Genomic DNA, 23,226 nt, shown 5'->3' on the forward strand with positions numbered 1-23,226 from the left:
CGTAAGAGCTCGTCCAAGTCGTAAGAACCCTAGATCGTGGTACCTTCGGCGGGTACCGAACCGTCGTGGTTGTTAGACTTGGCGTAAAGTCTGTCGTTGTAGTCTAGGCTGTGTCGTGTGACTTAGGCGTGAGAGTTCGGACTCTAGACGCACTAGGTCGAGTGTGGTGGGTTGTTGTAGGTAGCGGTGTCTTAGTTCTTAAGTCTAAAAGGCCGTAACCGAACCGTCAATCGTTATAGCGCTAAGGGCGTGTATAACAGATGGACGAGCTGAAGTCCATCGACTTCAGCTAGCGTCTTATATACTACTATACAAGTACTGTACTAGAACCTTCCAGTACCTACCATAACGTTCTATACTATTCTACAATGTTCCTTATGAGTCATAGTCGAGTCATAACCTGAGTCACTACAAGTCCTAGAACCTTCAGGCGCATTCCAGCGCCTTCTACAAGGTTCTACTCTATTCTGCGTGTCATTACTAAGCGTTCATGACAGACTGAGGGGGTTGAAACAAGGAAATGGAGGCGGTGGGAGCCAGTTGGTATACGAGGTCGTTATCGAACCGAGACAGTGCATCGGCCATGACATTGTCTTTGCCTGGGATGTGAAAAACCCGTATTTCGATGGAGTGGAGCAAGAGGATGTCGACGGCAGTCTTCAAGAGCTCATTATACTGTGGTAGGGCCTTCAACGAGTTGAACATGTCGACGGTGTTCGTGTTATCGGAGTAAACTATAAGACACCGGGGGATTGGAAGCGTTGAGCATGCCCAGTCTAATGCTGAGACGACAGCGAGGGCCTCCCAGTAAAAGATTGCGTCGTTGGGTGCACGCCCTGGAAGTGGGGACTGATAACCAGATAGGAACTTTGGCGACCAGAAACCCATTCCACTCATCGACGCATCAGAGAAAAGGATCAGATCTGCATCCTTCACTGACCACTCGATAGATTCAAACAGGTAGACACCATCTAGGTGCTCCATGTGACCTGCAATCCATAGGAGATCTCGCGAAAGAGCCACGCTCATGGATACCAGTTGGTGGGGCTCGGTTTTTCCTCTAGTTTTTGCATACAAGAGAGAGAGTCCCGGGCGAAGAAGCGGGAAGACATTCAAAGCCCAGTTAATCCAGCCGCCAAGTCTCCAGTACTCCTTTAGAGGATATCGGCGTCGTTTATGAAGCGGGAGTGTAGCGAACTCGCGGATGCGGGCTAAGAGCTCGTTACGTTTATCGGAACTGAGGCTAATGCTCATCTGATTGGCGTCGACCTCAAACCCAATAATAGGGAGCGGGGAGCCAAAAACCTGCTTGCGATCTTCGTGGGGGATGCAGAGGTCATCCCAGAGTTCCAGGAGTAGCTTCTGCTTCCGCGGAAGCAAGCGGTGATAGGGAGCATAAAATTCGAGGTGATCTGCTTCGTCGTAGCTGAAGGTATCATCAACGTATCCAAGGAGATCGTCGATATGGCGCACGTTGATAGCAATCCACAGCACTAAGCTCATGAACGCTATGAACAAGTCACCAGCCTTCCGGTTTCCAAAGTGATTGCACCTGTCGACATGTCGCTGGCCATTGATTGTAACGATCTGGCGTATTTGCCAAAGTGGATGCATAGGGAGTTGTCGGTATGCGCTTGACACGTCTGACTTTAATAGTACCAGCTTGCGGTCAGGCGGAAGGTTTGCACTGCGCCGGGCATGCCGCAGTATTGCACCCAGGTCTATAACATTATCCATAGGGATCGAGGGGCGAACCCTTGGTATCATCGCGTTCACAGAAAACTCTCCCGCACTGTCGTCGTTGACCAGTCGGAAGGAGTTCTCACCCTTCGGGACGACCCCAATCGGCATGCTGTACATGCCGTCCATCAGCTCGGTGCCAAAAGCCATAGACCAGCGTCCACTCTCCACTTCCTTGTCGCGATATTCAGCTAGGAATTGAACGTGTCGGGGATCACGTAGTGGTCGGTGTGCATTGTCCCACGTTGATGGTAGGGAGGTGTCGTTTGTGTTGGCCGCAGGCCAGAAACCGTTACGGAAACCGTGTACAACTGACTCGACGAAGGGTTGATTCGGATGGGTTGCAAGCAGTTCTTCAAACAGGTCAACATTGACGGGAGTTACAATGCGGAAAAGGTATGCATGGCTGGCGATCGTTCTTAGTGCCCGCTCATTTGTGAGCTCATTCTCCGGTACTCCTGACAGGGGAGGTGCCGTTTCAGTTGCGGCGACGGACGTAACCCGACCACCAGCTACCACATTGTCCGTGTCATCCCACACGAACCCCCTCTTGTATTTGGGCTGCCATGCCCACAGGCCTGTGTCACTCAAACGTTCACGAGCGAGCTGTACCCGAGCAGTCGTGCGACGTGTGGGCTGGAGATCCACAGCGACGGCAGATATGGAGGTATCGGCATGCTCCCGCATCGGAGGAGCATTTGCCATTGTTCCAGCGGATGCATGGTTCCCACCCACGTCGACTACTTGCGGGCTGCTTGGTTTCACGAGAGTTGAGGGTGCGACGGGGGGAGCTATTCCCAGTGTGGCCAACTCCGAGCTCACTGAGCCATGCAAGCTTGAGGTCAGCATATCCCTCGACATCCGTGAGTAGCAAGTCGCGTCGTTGCGCGACACGGGTTCGGACTGCTTTATCATAGCAAATGACGCGGTTGTGGAGAGATGGGATGATTGCGGAGAATAGACGGAGGACGGACTGTCCATAGCCATGAAGCTCGGAGGTGCGCCAAGGGAAGACGAAGGTGATGGCGGCAACATACTGTTCCCAAGCAATCGTCCACTCTCCATGTGTCCTGACGATCTTTGCCGGGGCGGCAGCTCCGACGGCGATTTCAATTTCTCCAATCTTCTCGGTTTGCTTGTCGTCGAAGGTGATGGAGAACGTTCCGGATAGGACTCTGTCGAAGTCAACGGGACGGCCTTTGAGGATGTTATCCCACTCGGCATCTGGGAACTGCGGGCACCGAGGCGAGTTGACAAGGAGGCGCTTCGCAAGTTTATAATCCTTGGCGAAGTTGAGGAGGGTCTCCTGGGTCTGTCGCAGTGTCGTTGGGAGCATGATGGAGGTGTCATTCTGGACCCAGGGTAGACTTGCCACGTCCAGCTTAACGCCGGCGAGCAACTCGTCGACCTCTTCTTCAACGGTGCGCTGTTTCTTTCGACTAGGTCCGTCGTCTCGAGTCTCCGCTTCGGAGTTTGTCTCGTGGTCTCGGTCGACTGACTCGCCGCTGACTGATCCCTCAGGCTGCCCGATATCTTGCGCCCTCTTTCGCTGCATGCTGACCCGGTCAAGCATTTCGAGGTACGCATCAAAGGCGGATCGGTGAGCCTCTGTAGCAGACCCGGCTTCGCCGGCTGGGAAGAGCAAGTTTCCGATCTGAATGACAGCATCGGCCTTTGTGCTCCCGCCGGTTCGAAACCGATCGACGACTTCGAGACAACTCTGCGTAAGCTCTGTGTCGACAGAGGCCGCGTTGGCAGCTTGTGGTGTGTCTTCTGTCCCTTCTCCTTCATGCTCAGATGACATAGGTGAGATCAAGGATGATCGATGTTCGCGCCGCGAGCGGGATGTAGCTAAAATGTATGCTGGGCGAGCAACAGTCGAGGCGAGAGGGGCCAAAAAATGTATGCTATTCGAGAAACAGCCTTGTCAGGCCGACAGGGACACACGAAGACGACGAGAAGATTACCTGGGCGAGCAACAGTCGAGGCGAGAGGGGCAACGGCAACGTTCCCCGCTCGACCACTGTTCTATACGCCCAGGAAGACTGAGACAGCGCAGCGGCGCCATTAAGACAGGGGGGAAAACACCCGGTCACTGACCCGCAGGCTATCGGGCCCGTCGAGGTCTCGCGCGGATGGGTGACCGGGGTGCGAGCACTGGCTGAGACATTGTCCGACAGCCGCGCGCACTGGGCGTAGTACTTGGCTTGAGTATGGGGCCGAGAGGCGCAGACGTGCATGGCACACTCGTTGATTAGACTCTAGTAAATCACCTTTAAAATCGATCATTCACCTCAGCGTGTTACCTGAGCTTCTTCGCGCGGGAATTTATCAGTAAGCATTTCAACCATCGTGCAAACGGCTGTAAACTAGACTAAGCACGCCCGTAAGGAGCTAGCATTGTACGAAGAGGAAGACAGTAAACCGCGTAGTAGTACAGTCGGGGACAAGCAAAGTCAACCAAAAAAATGACCGAGTTTTTACGACCCGAAATATGCTCGGTTTTCTTTTCTTTTGCTTCAGGCATGATACTATACACATTAGTTCAAGGATTGCACGAGCAGATTGCCCAGAAAAGCCAAAATAAGAAAAATTGACCCCAAAAAATTGGCACACCCCAAAAAATGATCCTAAAATCTCCGAAAAGTGCTCATTCGCTTCCTTTTTGTATTCTGCGTATGATTCTGATGGCGATTGATAATTCTAACGAGCCGAAACGCCACAAAAAAAATAGGAACTTCAATCATGTGACTGAACTGCGTGAGAACCAATGTGGCTGTCCGCCAAAATAGGCAGTCAAAATATCCCTATTTTGGCAAGAACCGGCTTAGACACCAAATACAGGTGGGTTCCGGGACTTGGCAGCCTGAAGCTAGTGGTCAAGGGGTCCAGTCCTCCCTCTGGGGGCATCTGCGGCCTTCTGATCCGGGCGCAGCACCCTACATGTAGCGGTGAAACTCGCCCAAAAATTGGCACTCCCGATTTCTCGTGGGAAAATTCAAAAGAGTGCAGATTTGGATGTTTCCAGGTGCGCTGATTCTGAATCCAAAGTCCGAAATGTGATAGGAAATGCGTGTGAGCCGCTACATGATTTGTTGACTTTGCTTGTCCCCGACTGTAGTAAGTACGGCCAGAGGCCGACCGCACAGCTTTTGAACCCCGATCGTAAAACCCGCTCACAAGTCCGCTAAACACACTTCCAAGCCCGATTTGCGGTGCAGGGGCGGGATATCTTGTTCAAGTTCGTTGGTTGCGTTCGTAATCTATCGCACCTTGTACAATCGCTGTATGTACGCACGGTTCCTGCTTGACGATATGTCCTCGGCGTCGGCGTTCCTCGAGGTGGGTCGTGGCAGTACTTATCGCCCGCGATTCAAACCGCGAGGAACTTGGTTCCCTTCTCTCTCCCCCGTCCTGGTCGGCAAACTCCCAAGCTCGCCATGTGTACGCTGCTGCGGGCTATTCAAGGTGGTCTATCCGTCTTTCACGGGCACACTCGGCGCATGGATTCTTATCGGACGGCTTCGACGTGGGCTGCTCTCTCTCCCAAACCGGCCGGTTGTATATACCTTCGACGAGATCGGCCGCAGGGCTGCGTCATAGGGACGATAGTGGCGCGGTCCCTGAGGCGTGATTGAGTCGACGATCTGATTCTAATTAACTTTCACCGGCCTTGCACGAGCCACGCCGCCGAGTCCCGACGCGCATATAGTCAGCTTCAGAAGGTTGGAAACGGTGATTCGGGAAAGCGTACGGTGCGGTTGACCCGACTTGTCAGCTAAAGCTTCAAGCTCCAAACTTCATTGTCGTCATGGCCGAAGAAGCTAGCACATCGCCGACGTTGTCCAAACGTGGCGCTCGGGCATTCGAGGAGTCGGCCCACCTCCTGGGCCTCGCGTCCTTCCTGGAAACACAGGTGAACGTCACATGTACTATGTAATGTGCGCGGTGAGTTGAGCCTCGCAATCCCGATCTCTAGTACTCGAACCAGAACCCAAATGGCGTGGTCAACTTTGGCGTCGCGGAGAACGTGCGTTAGTCCCGGATTTGTTGGCGCATACTGCGTGGTTTTGATGAGGGATATTTTCCGTAGACGTTGATGCAGGATGAACTGAAAGCCGTGCGTGCGATGATCAGTCCAGATCTCAGAGTTGGCTGGCTGAACTCGGGGTTGAATAGGATCTGAATGCGAACCTGCAGTTGCAGGATCTGGACTTCACCTATGTTCGCGCCAACCACAGTCATCACGTTTTACATGATCCAACTATGACGATAGGGCGATCATATGTGTGGCTCGACACGGATTTTCAAGGGGCTGGCACGGCTGTTCAACCGGTACTTCAAACCTGTATCGCCAGTCGAGCCTCAGCATATCGTCACCGGATGTGGCGTAACGGCTCTGTGAGCCAACTTACGGCGAAAGAGATCGCTGTGCGACTCATATTGAGCATTCAGAATCGATCAAGTCTCGCACCTTTTAGGCGATGAAGGGGATCTCATGCTGATTGCAAGACCTTATTACAGTAAGCAAAATCGAACCCCTCGAATTTCAGCCTTCTGAGCCCTTGTTCAAGATGGTTTCAACAATGACGTTTCGCTACGCAGCCGATGTTCGATGCACGGCGTGGACACTGGTTCTATCAACCCGGACTCTCCGCAGACCCTCGCTGCCTTTGAATCCGCCATGTCGCAGCTCGAGTCGGAGGGCAAAACGGCTTGCGCCGTCGTCCTCTGCAATCCGCACAACCCGCTCGGGTTCAATTACCGGCGCGAGACGCTCCTCGCGTACTGCAGGTTCGCGGAGAAGCACGATTTGCACCTGGTGTGCGACGAGATATACGCGCTGAGCCAGTTCGAGAATGAGAAGGTGGCGGATAAGGTGCCGTTCACGTCGATCCTGTCCGTGGATGTGAAGCGGGAGGCGGGCTGCAATCCCGCACGGGTGCATGTGCTATATGGGATGAGCAAGGATTTTTGCGCCAACGGACTGCGCGTCGGTATGGAGCTACCCCTCCCGATCGCAAAAGAGCCAGAATTGACTCGCGGTGTCAGGTTGCTTGGTCACTCAGCACAATCCGGACTTCAGGAACGCGTTTGTAGGTACCGCGTTATTCATGAAAGTCAGCTCTGCTGCGGTGAGTCGTGCCTGGGTGAAAATCGCATCGTATGCTAATATGCGGCTTTGGTAAGGACGCGCTTTGGTCACGTCTGTTGCTTGACGACACCCTATTAGACAACTTTGTCAAGACCAACCAGGCTCGATTGAGGGCAACAATAAAATACTGTCTCGACTGGTTCGAAGCTCGCGGTGTGCCTTGCAATCAACCTACGACATCTCATTTCATCTGGCGTGAGCTCTCAATTCCGCCTGCCAACCATCATGGGCTAACAGATGATCACCACCAGTGGACCTCAGGAACTATCTTCGCGACAGAGACAACGATGGTAACGAGTTTGCGACAGATCGAGAGCGAGACAAGGACCTTTGGCTCGCGTTCCTTGAAGCAGGAATATTCGTTGCAGCTGGTGAGATTATCAACAACGTGTGGAATGACGCTCAATGGCTGATGTGAGCGCCAGGTTACGCTTACACGAGTACTCTACCAGGTCATTTCAGGTTTACGTTCTGTGTACGACGCGACGTTTTGGAAGTTGGCTTGAAAAGGCTGGAGTCGGTGTTGAAGGCTCGCAAAAAGACGTAATCTTGCCTGTGCATGTAAGAGGCATCTCCACCGAAATCAGATAACATTGTGAGCTGTTGTGGTGCGCAAACACGTTCTTTGCTTATCGTCCAGGCATCTGCGGGCTGCGGCCTACCTAATAGAGATGGTAAACGCCCGCCGAACGCCATATTCGCTACTCACCTACGCAAGGCGGCCAACTCTTCGGCAACCCATCTCAGTCATGAGAATAAAAACGACCCTCGGAACAGCAGAAGTACCAGTCCTGATGCAGGCGCCAGGTCATGAGACCGCGCCGCTGAGCACCGACTCCGAGTTCGAGACGTCTACCCCGCGTCGACACAGCCACCCGGATAACATCTTCCACGTCCACCTCCAGCACGTCCTGCAGTCCCTCGACTTGGACCCGACGACGGCCTCCTACGTGGCGGCGCTCGCAATGGCATCCAGGTCTATGTCGCTGTCAAGCGCTACGGCCCCGAATCGCAAGGAATGGGCGTTCACCTACCAGGCGACTTCGCCCGCCTTCAACTTTCCCGACGCCGACGTTATCCTGCGCACGCCCGACCACGTCGAGTTCCGCGCGCACAAGCTCGTGTTGTCGCTCGCCTCGCCGGTCTTCCGCAACATGTTCGCGTCGCCGCAGGTCCCGCCCACGGCCGCTAACGAGGGACAGGATTGGAAGGACGGGTTGCCCGTCGTTGCGCTCACGGAACCCGCTAGTGTCCTCGACGCTCTCCTGAGGCTATGCTATCCTCTCAAGGACCCGCAGTTCAGCCTTTTCGACCAGGTTACGGCCGCGCTTGAGGGAGCGATGAAGTATGAAATGGACGAGGCGCGGGACATGCTCAGAGGGAAGCTGAAGGAGTGGGCGGAGAAGGCACCCGTGCGCGCGTTCGCAGTGGCGTGCAGGTACCGATGGAAAGACGAGGCCGAGCGCGCGGCGCGGGCTGCCCTGCGCGTACCGCTACCGGAACTCATTATCCACAGCCAAGAGCTGGAACACATCAGCGCGGGGAGCTACGTCCGGCTGTTGCTGTACCACAAAGCGTGCGGGACCGCAGCTGCTTACCCAGCGCACTGGGGCGACTGGATCTCCGTGTATCACAACGACCGGATCTACCTCAATTGCCCGACGTGCCACTCGGACTCGAGCGACACCTCGCACTCGTTCTTCGGCGTGCCTAACCGGCAGAACGCGCGCGTGGCGCGGTGGTGGAAGGAGTATATGGACCGCGCGGGCGATAGGCTGAGGGAGACGCCGTTGGCGGACGTGGCGGAGCCGAAGATGGTGTGGCAGGCGCTCGCGCGGGCGATGGAATGCGCGAGTTGCAGGCCGAGGGCGGTGGCGGAGTTTCAGACATTCTTGGGCGAGTTTCAAGCAGAGATCGCGAGGAGGATACAGAAGGTGCGTTGTGCTTGTGCTTTGCGATTGGTCGTTCCAGTGCCATTTTTGCTGACTGCCGTTCGTGAAACGCCAGGTCGTCCTCACCATCGACTTCTGAAGCTCCGATATCTTCATGTTCCAGGTTGCCCGTTCTGTGCGTCTCCGACGGAATTGGGGTGCTCTTGGCTGTTCGTTCGACACCGGCGACCTATCCGCACTGCATCGACTGCGCCTTCGCCTTCGAACGGGCGGGCGTTCGCAACATCTGTCAGCCGCCAGCTTGCTCTTGCCCCTGCCGCCGTACGTAACTCGATGGCGTTTCCCGACATACTTGCGATTAGGGATCGGTGGCGCGTGATTTGCCTTTTCAAACCTACTCCCTGCGGGCTTCTGCAACTCAGTCGGAAGTGTTCATAGCCCCTGTGCGTCAAGTGCTGTGAAAACCCCATGTCATTCAGTTGCGGCCGTGACCTCTTTGCACTCGACGCTCTGCTCTTTGCTGTTGTTCTTCTATCGACTTGTGTTATATCGATACGCTCCACTATCTATAATCGTGTGTACTTCTTTAATGTGTACCCATGTATGAACGCGCTGTGATTGTCTCCGATTGTATTAAGTAAAATGATTCATTGCGTATGTATATTGCTATGCATCCAGCGTTATGTTCGGATCATCCTACATAAACGAACCTGTGTCCCTTGGTGAGGCTGGAACAGTCTCGTTGCGAGAGTATGTAATCCCGATGCAGCCTCCTCCGTTTCAGGCATGGAATGAGTCGCGTGGTCGGCGCCGGGCTGCAGACCGAAAGCATAACTGAAACACAATAAAGATTGCAGATAATCCCTATCAATTCCTATAGCAGAGTCCGGTAGTCATCGGGATCCGCAAGCCTTGCAAGCCGCACCCACAGCGGATAGGGAGTGTTGAGTGGACGGCCGTAAGAAATTGTGGGAAGGAATCGCGGGTGTACGAGATGAGAAGCGGCGGCCAATCAGAAGCCGCCGAAAATAGGACGTCTTGCCATGGCCTGCACCCATCGTACCACCAAATGGTTCCATCTAAATACCCCAGCCCCGCCAGCCCGTTATTTACTCCCGACCGTCATCTCGTCCTCCTCACACCCCCTCTGTTATTGTTTTCTGCCCGTTGATTGAGATGGCCTCTACCTCGTACAACACCGACATCGACGCCCTGCCGCGTCCGCAGGATGTTGGTATCCTCGCCATTGAGATGTACTTCCCCCGCAGGGTGCGTCGCGTCGTCTGTTCGTTCCGTGGTATCCATTTTGAACTCTAGGTAAACAGTGCATCTCTGAAGAGGACCTCGAGGTCTTCGACGGCGTCTCCAAGGGCAAGTACACCATCGGCCTCGGCCAGAAGAACATGGCGTTCTGCGACGACCGCGAGGACATAAACTCCTTCGCGCTCTCTGCCGTCTCCTCCCTCCTCGACAAGTACAACATCGACCCCAAGTCCATCGGCCGCCTCGAGGTCGGCACCGAGACCATCATCGACAAGTCCAAGTCGGTCAAGACTGTGCTCATGGACCTCTTCGCCGCCTCGGGCAACCACGACATCGAAGGCATCGACTCGAAGAACGCGTGCTACGGCTCTACCGCCGCGCTCTTCAACGCCGTGAACTGGATCGAGTCCAGCTCCTGGGACGGCCGTAACGCCATCGTGTTCGGCGGTGATATTGCTATCTACGCGGAGGGCGGCGCCCGCCCGGTCGGTGGTGCCGGCGCCTGTGCCATGCTCATCGGACCTAATGCCCCCCTGGTCCTCGAACGTCAGTGTTGACCCGCTCGCTCCATTATGATGCACCCGTGATTAAGGTTTGACCGGGATCTATTAACAGCCGTCCACGGGACTTTCATGTCCAACACCTACGACTTCTACAAGCCGAAGCTCGACTCGGAGTACCCCGAGGTCGATGGCCCGGCCTCCACGGTCACTTACGTCGACGCGCTGGACCACGCATACAGCACCTACCGCGCGAAGGTCGCCAAGTTTGCGAAGCTGCACGGCACCTCGAACGGCTACACCAACGGGCACTCCAACGGGTCCAACGGTCACGCCAACGGCGACGCGAACGGCTTCGCCGACGGCGTCAAGCCTCCCGCGCCCAAACCCGCGTTCAGCATCACCGACGTCGACTACTCCGTCTTCCACTCGCCCTACGGCAAGATGGTGCAGAAGGGCCACGCGCGGATGTACTACAACGATTTCCTCCAGGACCCGTCCTCGCCCCGCTTTGCGGGCGTGCCCAACGCCGAGGCGTTCGCGTCCGTTCCTCGCGCCAAGTCGCTCACCGACAAGACGCTCGAGAAGGCGTTCATGGCCGTCGCCAAGGCGGACTACGCCGCGCTCGTCGAGCCTTCGATGCACTGCGCGAAGCGTTGCGGGAACATGTACACCGCGTCGCTCTACGGCGGTCTATCTAGCTTGGTTTCAGCCGTCGAGCCCGCGGAGCTCAAGGGCAAGCGGTTCAGCATGTACGCGTTCGGCTCGGGCTGTGCGAGCAGCTTCTTCGTCATCAAGGTTAAGGGCGACACGACCGAGATCCGGGAGAAGCTTGATCTGTTCAAGAGGCTCGACGCGATGAAGGTCGTGCCCTGCCAGGAGTACGTCGACGCTCTTGCGGTGAGTGCTCAGCCTTTCGTTTGCGGCCGTCTTCCCCGTGATACTCAATGCTTGGTTGCTTTTCCAGCTCCGTGAGAAGAACCATAACGCCGGCTCCTACATCCCGAGCGGGTCCATCGACAACGTCTGGCCCGGCGCGTTCTATCTCGAGGAGATCGACGACAAGTACCGCAGGAAGTACGGCCGCGCACCATCCGCCACCGCATAACCGTCTGGCATTCCGCATCCGCACTGCCAATGTTCTTTTCCCATTTCCCTGCACTTTCACTTAATTCAATCACGATACTGCATGGATTCGCTTTGGGGATGATTGATCTTTATTTACACGGCATTAGAATGTACTCATAGAAATACCTTAACGCGCTGATGATCCCACGACCCGTTCATAGATACTACTTTACATTCAATCGTCATCAGTGCTTCGAGGACGTTGGGGAACATGACAATGAGGATGTGAACTGCATTATACAGGTGGGCTCCTTGACTCTCAGCTCATCTCTAGCAAGGCTTCGATGCTTTTCCCGAGATCGCCTTGATTCGCCTCTAACACCCACTCGATCACCTCGTTATCGGTGCCCGGGAACATCTGCACGAGCGTCTCCTTCGCCGCGATAGTTGCATGCTCATGTGCCCTGTCGATCTCGGCTTGCATGCCCGCAAAGTCGAGGTTGGGCGTCGGCGTGCGCGACACATCCGTCCCTTGGCCCTCGACAGCGAGTAGCTCCGACTGCGCGAGGGACTGTACGCGCGCCGGGAGCGGCTGCTGCTGCTGGAACGTCGGCTGGGGTTGAGAATGGTAAGCTTGCGAAGGGCCGAGGGCCAGCGGCTGGTGAGTGTACGGCCCCGCTGGACCGGGCCGCGTCGGCGTCTCGTCGTAGAAGCCGCCGCCGGGGGACGCGGTTCCAGAAGCAGACGACGGGATGCGTCTCACCCGCGGCTTGTACGGCGTCTGGTACTGAACGTCCGGGCCCGCCCCAGCCGGTGTCTGCGGCGCGCTGCCCTCCGCCGCGCGGCTCTCCCGCCCGATCTCCCACGGCGCGAACGGGCCAGGGAGGTAGCTTCCCAGCTTGCTTCGCCCTTCTTGTTGCCCCTGGCCTGATGACTGGCCGACGGGGGCGGTGACGCCGTCGACGACCTCGTTGAAGATCCGTCCGATCGCGCTGAGCGGCTTGGAGATGGTCCCGCCCGCTTCGCGAAGTAGCTTGCGCGCGTCTTCGGCGAGGGCTATGCCTGGACTGGGCAATGCGAGGGGTGTGGCGGCTTCTTCTCCTAGGTGAGGCGAGGACGGGTGGGCCGAAGGGGTATTCGGAAGTGGGAGGGGCGCGGGTATTGTGCTCGGGGTGCGAGACGGCGTGGAGCGTCCGGACGAGCTTGTGGATCCGGATTGAGAGCCGACTGAAGTCTTGAGCTCGGGCGTGCTTGGTAATGCCGAGATCGCGGCTTCGACGTTGCTGAGTATAAATGAGAACCAACTCGGACGTGACCAGAAGAGGACGAGCATTACCGTTCGAACTCTTCCTGTGTGATGTTCGACAACGATGTGTGGTCCATGGTCTCGATGAATGACACGGCGCCCATCTGCAATGCATCACATAAATTCGCAGTCGATGGTGGATTGACTGACACTAACCAAGCTGGATAAGTAGTATCCCGCTTCGCTCTGGAGCTTCGACGGGTTCCGGAAACGGTTGATAAACCTATGCATTTCTTTAGCGACGTTATACATCTCGAAACTTGATACGAAAGTGAACGCACTCGACGTTTGATAGCAGATGCTCCGGATTAGCCTTGAGGACCACGAAGATCAATATTGGAAGGAACGAGTCGGCGCCTTCTTCACGTTTCATATGCCTTATCAGACCTATTGATACGCCATGCACAACATAATAGCAAACATGCAGGGGAAGAAACACGGCAATGAGGATGAGTACAGTAGAACGGGCGCGTGGAATACGGCGAACCGAATATGACCTTGCAACAGTTCAGGATACAAATGAGCTTGTCACGAGGAGCTTTATAATGGTTGATCTTGAGCAGTTCTGTTGACATTATTGTATCTAGGTCAGCCCACACACTACGCGGATGCAAAGTATGTTCACCTTGCTCAGCGAACATCATGAAGCCTCCAGTGCCTTCGCCTTCGGGTACATCCAAGTGTTTTGGTTCGATCCAGCCAAATAACGCAATTCGCTGTGATAGTATGCGGTCGCGTTCCAAATCATCGGATGTGACTGGCCGAGGAGGCACCGAGGCAGCTATATGCGGAGTAAAGGTACTACAAACCTTGTGAGTCGAGAAACGCTCAATGTATCAGTTCGCTCACTAGTCATAGAGTCTGTTCATGACGAGTTTCTCCATCCCTTCGAGAGCGTTATCGAAATCCGCATCGGACGCGTTTCGCCATACATCGGTTTCGCGCATTTTCCCAGCGATGAACTATCAAAGTGAAAAGGCAGTACATAAGCTCCAACATATTGCGAGGTTACGTCGGGTAAATGCTCACGTTAAGGAAGTCGTGGATCAACTTGACCTGATCGTTCACGGTGAACGTCCGTTTCGCAAAGTTGCTCAAGAATCTGGTAGATAATAACCCGGTGAGAACGCCACATTGTCCGCGAGAAGCAGAGATGACATACGACCGTAAGTACTTCGCAACCGGTTCTGCACCTTTCATCTTCATTTGATCGAGGAACTTCTGGAAGTCGAACTCCTTCTCTTTATCCTTGTCCTTGTCTTTTTCCCTCCGTATTCGGGCACCACCTGGTAGAGGAGACCCGTCTCGTGATGGATCCGGCGAGCCATCGGTACTATTGGAGGCAGAAATTCGCGGAGAACCGGGCAGGGAGGGATTCCGTCTCTGTCGGGCGGCGAAAGAGGATATTGTCGAGGGAGAAGGTACGGAGGTGGCGGTGTCCATCGAGCGCGGTCGTTCACGCTGACCGCCGCGGGTAAGGGGGAGAGCGAAGGTGCGTGCTAGGGCGGTGAGAGAAGGGAATGGGGAGCTCGGCAGGATGGAGGACGAAGGTGAAGTTGAGGGTATTTCGTCGAGCGTGGGGAGATCCAATGCGGCTGGCGGATTCTTCGGTGGTGGGGGAGGTGGATGGCCTTCTGAATGTGTCCAAGCATCCCGGGCGTCCCTTTCCTCTTGGTTTGCGAGAGGATCGAACTCCTGCAATACCTCATCCGCGGCTTTGTGGTGTTGGGGAGAATCTTCGTCAGGTCGAACGGGTGTAGCGAAGCCGGAGGGCGTTGAAACGTCGTATGCGACTATGGGTTGTGCATGCGGCGTTGTATCGGTCTGGATGTCCGGATTTGGGGTGGTTTGCCATGGGTTGGGCTCCGGTGTACCGATTGTATCTGACGCGTTCTTCGGGGATGATATCTTCAGCTCGTCCAGTGTATCTTCGATACCCTGTGTATTCGGAAGCTCATGCGAGATAGCGTGTTCTTGGTCCATGATGAACGACGATGCAGGTTACGATCATGTGGATTGGTCGGATACTTGGCTCCAGTCGTCCTGTCCAGGCTGCGCGCTGCGGAAAGCAGCGTCTAACCTGACTTAACCTTGAGTATCAAACGGCCTAGATCGTTAGCTTGTCCGTATTTTCGGTGAAATACGCCGATGAAGGACGAACGGTGCCGGTACACAAACAGATGTTTGAGGCAGGAGACAAGGGAATGGCACATGGTGGTCCGTGGAGCATTTCGCGTCGTGCGACGGAGCGAACGCCGACTTCAACCGGAACCTCCATCTCCACCGTCGAGGATCTCGGCTGGTATGCACCATATTTCCTCTACGCTAGGCAGCATTTTGGATTGGTATGGAACTTCATCCAGACCTCCTTCACCATGCCACTCATCCAAGGACAGACGACTGGACCGATCTGACTGAGCTGCCGATTACCTTTTCTTCCGCCTAAGCTGCCATCCTTGCTTTCTCCGAAAGATATCATACGCATGATACGCATCGTATACGCAAAAATATAAACTGTATACAATATCCCTATCCCAGTGGGATGGACCGCGATTCCGGAGATCCAAGCTCACACGACTGCGCTCAACCAGCTGATCGTCCCATCCTCAGGCTATCTATTGAATCCCTCTTGGAGGTTGCGCTTACCCGTGACCCCAATGCAGCCATCTGTTTCGCAGGCGACCTATTCATTTGCTCATCGACATTCCTCGTACTTTTTCCGCGTGGACGATTCCTGCTGCAGCTGCCGACCTTACCTTTGCACTAAATGTCAGAATCTTCATAGGCGATGTTTGCTTGCCAACTGCTCTTTGATGCTCATTTTGTTGCATATTCTTTGTGGCTCGAGAGCTGCCCGCTCGGACGATGCGGCGCGTATGTTCACACGTCCATCGTACTCCGCAGGGCTGACGGTATGCATTGACTAGGAGCTTGTTTAGATCGGGTGACAATCGTACGCATTGCATTGACCATTCTTCCTGGAGGATTCGAAGCATGCTCCCGCAGAGGAAGGATCGAAAAATATCATATCGCCTGGCATGCAGTTTGTGGACTTGGTGCTTCCCATTCAGCGGCATATCCTTCTCTATCCTCATCCCAGGGTTGGCAGCTTCACACAGCCATTGGAAGTCGAAACGATGAGTACCCTCTCGCGCGCTGCGGGAGAAGGAACTGCTGCCATGCCTGAGCTATCGAGTGCTGTTGAAGAAGAAGAAGCCAGCGCGATGTGCACGTCTCGATTTGTGTACTTAAGCTTGCCTCGCATCGTTGCATGCCCGATGCTGGCCAGCCCTCGCACCATCGTCTCTAGACCACAAAACTACCAAGAGCGTACCGGTGTCTCTTCACAATGGTAGCCGACGAACTTGACGCGACAGTACTCACGGACAGCCAGTCTGCCGATAACCCTACAACGGCTGCCTGGCCTTTCGACGATAGCGACGCAGATCTGATTATACGCTCCTCCGATGGAGTTCAGTTCCACGTCCTTCGGAAGATCATGTCGATCGCATCCCCCAATTTCAAATCTCGCATACAGGCACTCCCATCTATCTTGGATGGAACCCCGATCCTGGAGATCCCGACGCCAAGCGCGACGCTGGATCACGTTCTGCGATTCTGCTATCCCGTAGAACCCCCCGCTTACTCTAGCATCGAGGAGTTCGAGCCTGTCCTAAAGCTTGCGCTAGCCTACGAGCTCAAGCTCGCCATCATCATACTCACGGAACGCCTGCGCACGAATCTCAACGGCTTGACGTGGGATGCGCTTGCAGTCTACGCATGTGCATGCAGACTCTCCCTTACCGAAGAGAAACGTCTGGCCATGCATCTGCTACGCGGCAGATCCCCGGAAGATCTAGACAACGCCATGTTCGATGATATCCCTGCAACGGACTATATAAACCTCCTCAGATACAATCGCAATCCATGGTGCGACTCCTTTGACGCCGATAATGCAGTTCAGGAGGGCGCCGTCAGCGTTCCGGCAATTCGGCCAGCGCACCACCCCTTCGACGATGTCAACGCAGATGTCATCCTGCGGTCCTCGGATAACGTCGATTTCCGCGTCCATAAGTTGATTCTGTCGCTCAGTTCTCCGTTCTTCCGTGATATGTTCACTCTACCGCAAGCACCACTGGCGGATGCGAAGGATGATCCAACGGATCGGCCGGTGGTGCATATGATGGAAGATCATGTCACGTTGGACGACATTCTTCGGCTCTGCTATCCCCTTACCTCTCTGACCTCTATTAAGAATTTTGATCGGGTGTATAGCGCCTTGAGTGCGGGGATGAAGTATGACATGCTGCCAGTGGTCGAGTTGTTGCGCCCCCTGCTCCGCGGTTGTGCAAAGGCAAATCCCGGAGGCGTTTACGCGATCGCAAGATCCTTGGCTCTCGATGATCTCGCTCTCGCAGCCGCGAAACTGGCTCTTGAAAAGAGTCTTCCCGAGCTGGAGGTCTCTCCACAATGGCGACATGTCTTCGCGGGAGAATTCCGTCGGCTTCAGCATTATCACGCTGCGTGCGGCGCGTCAGCTGCAGATGTCACTGCGTGTTCCATTGGACAGGCACCTAGCTGGTCTTCACAGAGCACACAGCGGTGGATGTACCACGATTGTATCTGCGGGTTCACCAAGAAACATAGAAAGAAGCTCTTGTCAACAGCTTCTGGTTGGGAAGACTGCATGTCGAAAACTGCGGACCAACTGCGGATCCGCCCCGCTTCACCTGCCTCCGTCACAACACTCGCGAGCCTATGGAATAGCGTGATTGACACAGAGTCGTTCAATTGCGTTGCTTGTCGAAGCAGCCTGCCAACGTGTCTTGCGGAGATGCAGACATTCTGCACAGAGATGACAGCTGAGATACAGCGCAGACTGGACCGAGTACGTATACGCCGATTATATATTGATTCGTGCATTAGCTCACTCGTCTTCATGGTGTAGATTCCTTTTCCTCCCGATACATCAAGCACGCAGATGGCACGAGAGCCGCGCCGATACTACCGTTACTAACTTGGCATCTGTTACGAAAGAATCACTAAAGATGCCGTATGCGCGCTGCAGGCCTCGCAGGGCTGCCTTATAGCGACCGTGTATATTGGTATCTTGAGGTATAATATGCAATGGCGAGGTGCAGTTGATGGACGAGAATGCTGTAGATCGCGCTTTCTCGTCTTAGGGACTACGTGTCGTTTAGGTCGGGGCTGCCATCCAGAATTGTCCGATCAAATGGCTCCCGCGTTGTAACAAAGGCTCGAATAGCTTTTGCGTCTTTGCTCTCGATTCAGGCGAATTTCCCTTAACTGTTCCATCCGCTTGATCAGGAGGTCGGAGATTTTGGCCCATTCTATGGATGAAATACCCTTCGTTTCTGTTTGTTTCTGAGTGTCTGGACGAGCCTACCTCTCTCCGTCAGTGCTTTCCTTTGCTTCACCAACGTCTCTTCGCGCAGGAGGTAGACTGTTTCAGGATCCGCGATTTCTTCTCCCCAACCCATCTTCGTCAATCTTTCCATAATTCTACGGTGCACGGTAAGCGTCTTGGCACCAATGACGATATCCCGGACCCACTCTGTATACCTCTGCTGACGGATCGCAGCAAGTTCTGTCGCACGAACAGTCGCCCGAAGGTCCGACCATTTCTCGCAGATAACGGCATGCTGTACGCGTCATAGGTGAGAAGTCCCGATGAGGAGCGGTCACGATATACCTCCTCGATACGCTGCAGCCGTTCCTTTTGTTCCCGCTCCCATCTGACGAGCCCCACCATGTCTGGGAGGCGTTTCGTGCGCTCCTTCTGAAAATCGTCGTGATCGGATTTGAGGCATTGATAGTACGAATGACCCGCACAATGCACGACTGTCGGCGTTACATTGGTAAGCATCGAACGGATTGTTACCACAATTTCTTACCCGTTGTGCGACGAGGTACTGGTATTGCATTCTTGGTCGGGATAATGCGTATTCTATTCTGACATGAGCAAAGTATGCTGACGAGCTCGTCTTAACGTACTCGTCATTACAAGAGGCGCATGTACGGCATCGCAATCGCCAATCAATCTTGCGTATATTGGGACGGTTGCAGAACTAGGACTCCGTCAGCAGCTGAAAATTGCAGAAACTATACGCCATCTCACCGAGCATAGTGGCGCGAAGGCAAGACGAGCATATTGAGCCTCATTCATATCCGGAGGTAGACCAGGCATGTCCGGGACGTTGGCGAAGGCGGACTTCCATATGAACACGGAGGAGCGACTCATGAGTAGCGAGTTGAAGTCTTTGGATGTCCAAGAGAGGTACAGAATGTCCAACGGCTCCAAATGCGAAAAAATCTACACGGAGCTGGTAAGCACGACGCCACATGAGGAGGGCCTTGAGCGGTGTTCGAACGCTCGCACCTCCGCCATAACGTCAATCGGAAGCATCACAAGTCCTGCAAGCCGGCCTTTGACCTTCATTCGCTTCATCTTCTTCTGCGGTTTTTCTGGTTCAGCATCGTCGTCATCTTCGGTTCTGCCAGCGCACGCCCTTCGGCGTTTACTTCGGCGCAAACTGGTAAAGGTCAATACCGGTGCGTGATAGGTATCAGATATGTTTACTCACTTCATATCAATCCTTGTTGTGTTCAGAGAAGACGTTGCGTCGATATTTCTGAACGTCCTCCAGGCGCGAAGGTGTAACCCCTGAAAACGCGTCGCGTTCAGCGCGGGATCCACCACGTGCCTGGGGGTGGCACGTAAGGGCCTGTAACCTGTTCACCCACTGCCGTTTGCGCCCAGCCTCAGCCCGTTTCTGGCGACATCGGTGCTGCTGTACAAGTTCCATCATAACAGGACTGAGCAACGACCTGTCTCATGGCGAAGTCGATGACACGGCCGCATGCTAAAGCCGCCCGACGGGTGAAGGTTTCATGGCCGTTCAACGATCCGAATGCCGATCTGGTCCTTCGCTCCTCCGATGGCATCGAATTCTACGTCTTCAAGAACATCTTGTCTATCGCATCCACGCCTCTCAAGTCTCGCATCGAGATCCTTCCGCCCGTTGCGGAAGGGATCCAAACCCTAGAAATCCGGTTGTGTAGCACGACCCTAGATCAGCTTTTGAGGCTCTGCTATCCAGTCCTGTCCCCACGCTTCTCCAGTGTCCAGCAGATCGAGCCCGTGCTGAAGGCCGCGATCACCTACGATGTACACGCAGCTATCGATGTGCTCGTTGAGAGCCTCCGATTGAACCCATTTCCGTGGGATCCTCTCCAAGTATATGCATGCGCATGCCGTCTTTCCCTAGCTCCTGAAGAACGTATAGCAGCAACGCTGCTGAAATCTAAAACTATCGAGGTCATCGACACCGATGTGGTTGACGACATCCCAGCAGTTGACTACATACGGCTGATCAAATACGTCAGCATCAAGGATGCAGTGTTTGATGAATTGCCTTCCCTGCCTCTCGAGGATTCATGCACCGAATCGCCAGTCGACATCCAACCCCGCACGGCATCCCCTCCATTCGATGAGGAATCAGGTGGCGACGCCATCCTACAGTCCTGCGATTCGATTCGGTTCTACGTCTACAAGGCCATCTTATCTTTAACCTCACCCTTCTTCCGTGACATGTTCACATTACCGCAATCTGAGGACGTGAACAAGGAGACGCCGGTGGTCTGCATGGCAGAACACAGCACAGTCCTCCATGACCTTCTTTCGTTGTGTTATCCTCCGCACACTACGAAGCTCGCTTTTACAGAAGATATAGGGAGATTGCGTGATGTGTTATCCGTGGCCCAGAAATTCGACATGCAGACCATCATTTCGATCTTGCAGGATCATCTCTCCCGTCATGCACAAATTGATCCTGGCGGGGTGTATGCCGTCGGGAGATCGCTTGGTATCCAGGACCTTTCAGAGGAAGCTGCGAAGCTATCTCTGCGATTGATTATCGAGGAAGTGGAGGGTTCTCCTTACTGGCGATACGTTCTCGCAGCAGAATATCGGCGACTGCGGCGTTATCACTTCGCATGCGGCGTGGCAGGTCAGTACGTTGCGATGGTCCAGGGTGTGCCCAGCTGGTACTCCTTAGGATCAGAACGCTGGTTGGGCTGCTGCGTATATCCTGCGGCGTACATGTCGGACAGACGGATGATGCTACGAGATCGACCCGGCGATCCTGCCATTACAAGTTTCGAGCAGTTCTTGCGTCACGCGGCATCCCAAACAGATGGACTGTGTCGGAGATGCTCTTCAGATTTGGATAAGATGCAAGTGTTTTGCAATGACTTCGGAACAGAGATACATCGACGAATTGACGAGGTGCGCTGCGTTATGCGGCATTTGTGTCGCCGTGTATTATACTTATGATCCCTGTCCCGCAGGTTCCGTTGTCCGGATAAGAGAGCATGAGATCAATGCGGTTGGTCATTGGTGTGTGTGGGATTTCATGGTGACGCACAGCTTAATCCAGTCCGGCCAAGTGCCTAGAGTGCGTGTCTCGTCTGGCGTTCAGCGAACGGGATCTGGCAGACTTAGAAAAATTACTGGATTGATCGTACGTCTGAACGATGATACATAACTAGGCATAGTACAGTCATACCTGCGATGCTACGAGGTAATGGTATATGCGGAGTTGTACCAATTTGATGTCGAGTGGGGGATCCTGCTACCTACAAATACATTCACTATGCTTGACTGTCCCAAGACCCGGGAGGCCGAATATATATATGAACGCCCCCACAATCGGGTTCTGGGCAGTGAGTTGAAATAACCCGAGCTGGACTTAGAAGACGCGTTCTGAGCAAAGAAAACGGGATCGATGTATCGTCCGTAAGGGGCTCACTCCGTAGCTCGATATCGCCGAGTCCACTCGCTCCTGCAGCAGAGCAGAGAACTCAATCAAATGCGCGTGCGCATGCTCCGCGCACGTCCCGCACTTGCTCGCTGCCCGCACCGCGCTCCGAAACGCCGCGTTGTCGCCGATATCCAGCGGCCTTTCCTCGAGCGCGACTGACATATATCCGCGAGGTACTGCGTGGTCTCCAGGATGGGTCCTCCGTCGCCGGGCAGCTCGCACACGTCCACCAGACGTAACGATCGGGATCGTCCAACCAGAGCCGCGTTTCCCGCTCGCAGGGTGCCCACACCGGGTACCGCAGCACGTTTCGCACCGCCCGCGAGCACGCCCAGTGGTACTCCTTCAGGCATTTCCGCGCGTGCGGGGTCAGGTATCCCTGCACCAGCGGCTCGTCCTTGCTCGCGTCGATGGTGTCGACGTCCAGGCGGAGCAGGCTGCGCACCGAGGCCCGCGCGAGGTCCGGCAGGTGGTGGTGGTACGCCAACGCGTAGATCGTCGCCGGATCGCGCTCGACGAGGCGGAGGACGCTACCGCCCTGCGCGCTGCGCTCGATCGCGCCGAGGACCGCGCCGAGCATGTCGTACTTGTCCGCGACCTCGAGCATGGACGCGAGCAGGCCCGTGCTCGAGATGCCCGCGAGGACGCGGGCGTGGCAGCACCGGAGCACCGGGCCGAACACGTCCGCGCGCTCGGACATGGGCACGGCGGGCAGGTCGTGGTAGATGAACTCGCCGCGGTGGGTGTGCGTGTCGGGCGATTGCGGGAGGAAGAAGAGCGAGGCGGCGGAGAGCGCGTGGCGCGACATCGGAAACTGCACGCCATCGGAGGACTGCAGGATCACGTCCGCCGTCGCCCAGTCGACGATATATCCGAACTTGTCGAGCTCGTCATCGGTCGACGCATTGCTGTTGGGGTTTTCGACTGTGCGTGACAAGAGGACGAGATCGTTAAGCTGGAGGATTCGGAGTACAAGATGGCCATGATGGATTGACGCACCCCAATCCCAAATCGCATGTTATATGCATGCGCCTGGAGAGTTCGAAGCTGTCGAAGAGCTATACAGTACTTGCAATGTTATGGCGCAAGCCAAGGGCATAGCCAGTTGCCGATCAAGGATTCACATCGCCAAGTACGTCAAGCCTGCCGCGAGCTATAATCTCGTTCTCGTTCCCGACTTTGCGGGCAGAAAAGAATGCGCATATGATGGAGGTGGAGGCAGCATGAGATACGGGCCGCGGGAATTCCCGGAATTCGAACCACACAACAGGCGCGCTTTGGAAACTTTCAGCTTCTTCCAATATCGTTCAAGGCATCTTCAGCAGCATATGTATAATACCTGCACAGTATCGCTCAATGCTCAGGCAGCATAAAAATTTATCAGAATACCAACGTCGGCTCCGTTGCCTGTCTTCCGGTCTTGCCCCGGCGGGCACATGACGCCGCCAAGTGTGCCTGC

General features: G+C 54.9%; 11 protein-coding genes across 11 annotated transcripts; 5 read left to right on the top strand and 6 right to left on the bottom strand.

The window, feature by feature from the left end:
• Positions 1-480: 480 nt before the first annotated feature.
• On the bottom strand, positions 481-888 carry PUNSTDRAFT_77509 (uncharacterized protein; the record flags this gene model as incomplete). Its single annotated transcript, XM_007388868.1, has 1 exon — positions 481-888. One exon carries the CDS (start codon positions 886-888, stop codon positions 481-483), a length of 408 nt encoding a protein of 135 aa, XP_007388930.1.
• Positions 889-936: 48 nt separating this feature from the next.
• PUNSTDRAFT_28574 (uncharacterized protein) lies at positions 937-1,455 on the bottom strand (the record flags this gene model as incomplete). The annotated part of the gene is made up of 1 exon (XM_007388869.1): positions 937-1,455. A coding segment is annotated over one exon (519 nt), but the record flags the coding sequence as incomplete, so codon positions are not given.
• A 246-nt stretch (positions 1,456-1,701) lies between these two features.
• PUNSTDRAFT_22768 (uncharacterized protein) lies at positions 1,702-2,193 on the bottom strand (the record flags this gene model as incomplete). Its single annotated transcript, XM_007388870.1, has 1 exon — positions 1,702-2,193. A coding segment is annotated over one exon (492 nt), but the record flags the coding sequence as incomplete, so codon positions are not given.
• Positions 2,194-2,353: 160 nt separating this feature from the next.
• On the bottom strand, positions 2,354-3,124 carry PUNSTDRAFT_23302 (uncharacterized protein; the record flags this gene model as incomplete). The annotated part of the gene is made up of 1 exon (XM_007388871.1): positions 2,354-3,124. A coding segment is annotated over one exon (771 nt), but the record flags the coding sequence as incomplete, so codon positions are not given.
• A 2,131-nt stretch (positions 3,125-5,255) lies between these two features.
• On the top strand, positions 5,256-7,514 carry PUNSTDRAFT_93622 (PLP-dependent transferase). The gene is made up of 11 exons (XM_007388872.1): positions 5,256-5,656; positions 5,720-5,770; positions 5,834-5,860; positions 5,920-5,964; positions 6,017-6,141; positions 6,196-6,263; positions 6,315-6,737; positions 6,793-6,875; positions 6,931-7,090; positions 7,147-7,266; positions 7,321-7,514. Exons 1-11 carry the CDS (start codon positions 5,552-5,554, stop codon positions 7,440-7,442), a joined length of 1,329 nt encoding a protein of 442 aa, XP_007388934.1. The 5' UTR covers positions 5,256-5,551; the 3' UTR covers positions 7,443-7,514.
• Positions 7,515-7,806: 292 nt separating this feature from the next.
• On the top strand, positions 7,807-9,255 carry PUNSTDRAFT_93626 (uncharacterized protein). Its single transcript, XM_007388873.1, has 2 exons — positions 7,807-8,829; positions 8,903-9,255. Exons 1-2 carry the CDS (start codon positions 7,861-7,863, stop codon positions 8,924-8,926), a joined length of 993 nt encoding a protein of 330 aa, XP_007388935.1. The 5' UTR covers positions 7,807-7,860; the 3' UTR covers positions 8,927-9,255.
• Positions 9,256-9,908: 653 nt separating this feature from the next.
• Positions 9,909-14,396, top strand: PUNSTDRAFT_55949 (hydroxymethylglutaryl-CoA synthase). The gene is made up of 12 exons (XM_007388874.1): positions 9,909-10,056; positions 10,113-10,596; positions 10,666-11,450; positions 11,518-12,901; positions 12,955-13,028; positions 13,081-13,147; positions 13,206-13,311; positions 13,412-13,489; positions 13,550-13,725; positions 13,774-13,886; positions 13,954-14,026; positions 14,087-14,396. Exons 1-4 carry the CDS (start codon positions 9,964-9,966, stop codon positions 11,656-11,658), a joined length of 1,503 nt encoding a protein of 500 aa, XP_007388936.1. The 5' UTR covers positions 9,909-9,963; the 3' UTR covers positions 11,659-12,901; positions 12,955-13,028; positions 13,081-13,147; positions 13,206-13,311; positions 13,412-13,489; positions 13,550-13,725; positions 13,774-13,886; positions 13,954-14,026; positions 14,087-14,396.
• A 2,510-nt stretch (positions 14,397-16,906) lies between these two features.
• PUNSTDRAFT_19366 (uncharacterized protein) lies at positions 16,907-17,230 on the top strand (the record flags this gene model as incomplete). The annotated part of the gene is made up of 1 exon (XM_007388875.1): positions 16,907-17,230. A coding segment is annotated over one exon (324 nt), but the record flags the coding sequence as incomplete, so codon positions are not given.
• A 923-nt stretch (positions 17,231-18,153) lies between these two features.
• PUNSTDRAFT_139185 (uncharacterized protein) lies at positions 18,154-19,534 on the bottom strand (the record flags this gene model as incomplete). The annotated part of the gene is made up of 8 exons (XM_007388876.1): positions 18,154-18,275; positions 18,332-18,587; positions 18,638-18,786; positions 18,840-18,892; positions 18,940-19,013; positions 19,064-19,258; positions 19,325-19,478; positions 19,530-19,534. The coding sequence occupies 8 exons, from the start codon at positions 19,532-19,534 to the stop codon at positions 18,154-18,156; spliced, it is 1,008 nt and encodes a 335-aa protein (XP_007388938.1).
• Positions 19,535-19,711: 177 nt separating this feature from the next.
• PUNSTDRAFT_146848 (uncharacterized protein) lies at positions 19,712-21,312 on the top strand (the record flags this gene model as incomplete). Its single annotated transcript, XM_007388877.1, has 2 exons — positions 19,712-21,232; positions 21,295-21,312. The coding sequence occupies exons 1-2, from the start codon at positions 19,781-19,783 to the stop codon at positions 21,310-21,312; spliced, it is 1,470 nt and encodes a 489-aa protein (XP_007388939.1). The 5' UTR covers positions 19,712-19,780.
• Positions 21,313-21,807: 495 nt separating this feature from the next.
• Positions 21,808-22,751, bottom strand: PUNSTDRAFT_139187 (uncharacterized protein; the record flags this gene model as incomplete). Its single annotated transcript, XM_007388878.1, has 2 exons — positions 21,808-22,675; positions 22,741-22,751. The coding sequence occupies 2 exons, from the start codon at positions 22,749-22,751 to the stop codon at positions 21,808-21,810; spliced, it is 879 nt and encodes a 292-aa protein (XP_007388940.1).
• Positions 22,752-23,226: the final 475 nt, after the last annotated feature.

Source organism: Punctularia strigosozonata (assembly GCF_000264995.1).
Source record: "Punctularia strigosozonata HHB-11173 SS5 unplaced genomic scaffold PUNSTscaffold_21, whole genome shotgun sequence".
Taxonomy (NCBI): domain Eukaryota; kingdom Fungi; phylum Basidiomycota; class Agaricomycetes; order Corticiales; family Punctulariaceae; genus Punctularia; species Punctularia strigosozonata.

Bases quoted from the DNA above. Each gene is read 5' to 3' on its own strand.
- PUNSTDRAFT_93622 (XM_007388872.1), top strand. From the start codon at position 5,552: ATGGCCGAAGAAGCTAGCACATCGCCGACGTTGTCCAAACGTGGCGCT. The intron at 5,965-6,016 runs GTTCGCGCCAAC...CTATGACGATAG, and splicing joins AGGATCTGGACTTCACCTAT to GGCGATCATATGTGTGGCTC. The intron at 6,738-6,792 runs GTATGGAGCTAC...TCGCGGTGTCAG, and splicing joins CGCCAACGGACTGCGCGTCG to GTTGCTTGGTCACTCAGCAC.
- PUNSTDRAFT_93626 (XM_007388873.1), top strand. From the start codon at position 7,861: ATGGCATCCAGGTCTATGTCGCTGTCAAGCGCTACGGCCCCGAATCGC. The intron at 8,830-8,902 runs GTGCGTTGTGCT...GTGAAACGCCAG, and splicing joins TCGCGAGGAGGATACAGAAG to GTCGTCCTCACCATCGACTT.
- PUNSTDRAFT_55949 (XM_007388874.1), top strand. From the start codon at position 9,964: ATGGCCTCTACCTCGTACAACACCGACATCGACGCCCTGCCGCGTCCG. The intron at 10,057-10,112 runs GTGCGTCGCGTC...CTAGGTAAACAG, and splicing joins AGATGTACTTCCCCCGCAGG to TGCATCTCTGAAGAGGACCT. The intron at 10,597-10,665 runs GTCAGTGTTGAC...ATCTATTAACAG, and splicing joins TGCCCCCCTGGTCCTCGAAC to CCGTCCACGGGACTTTCATG.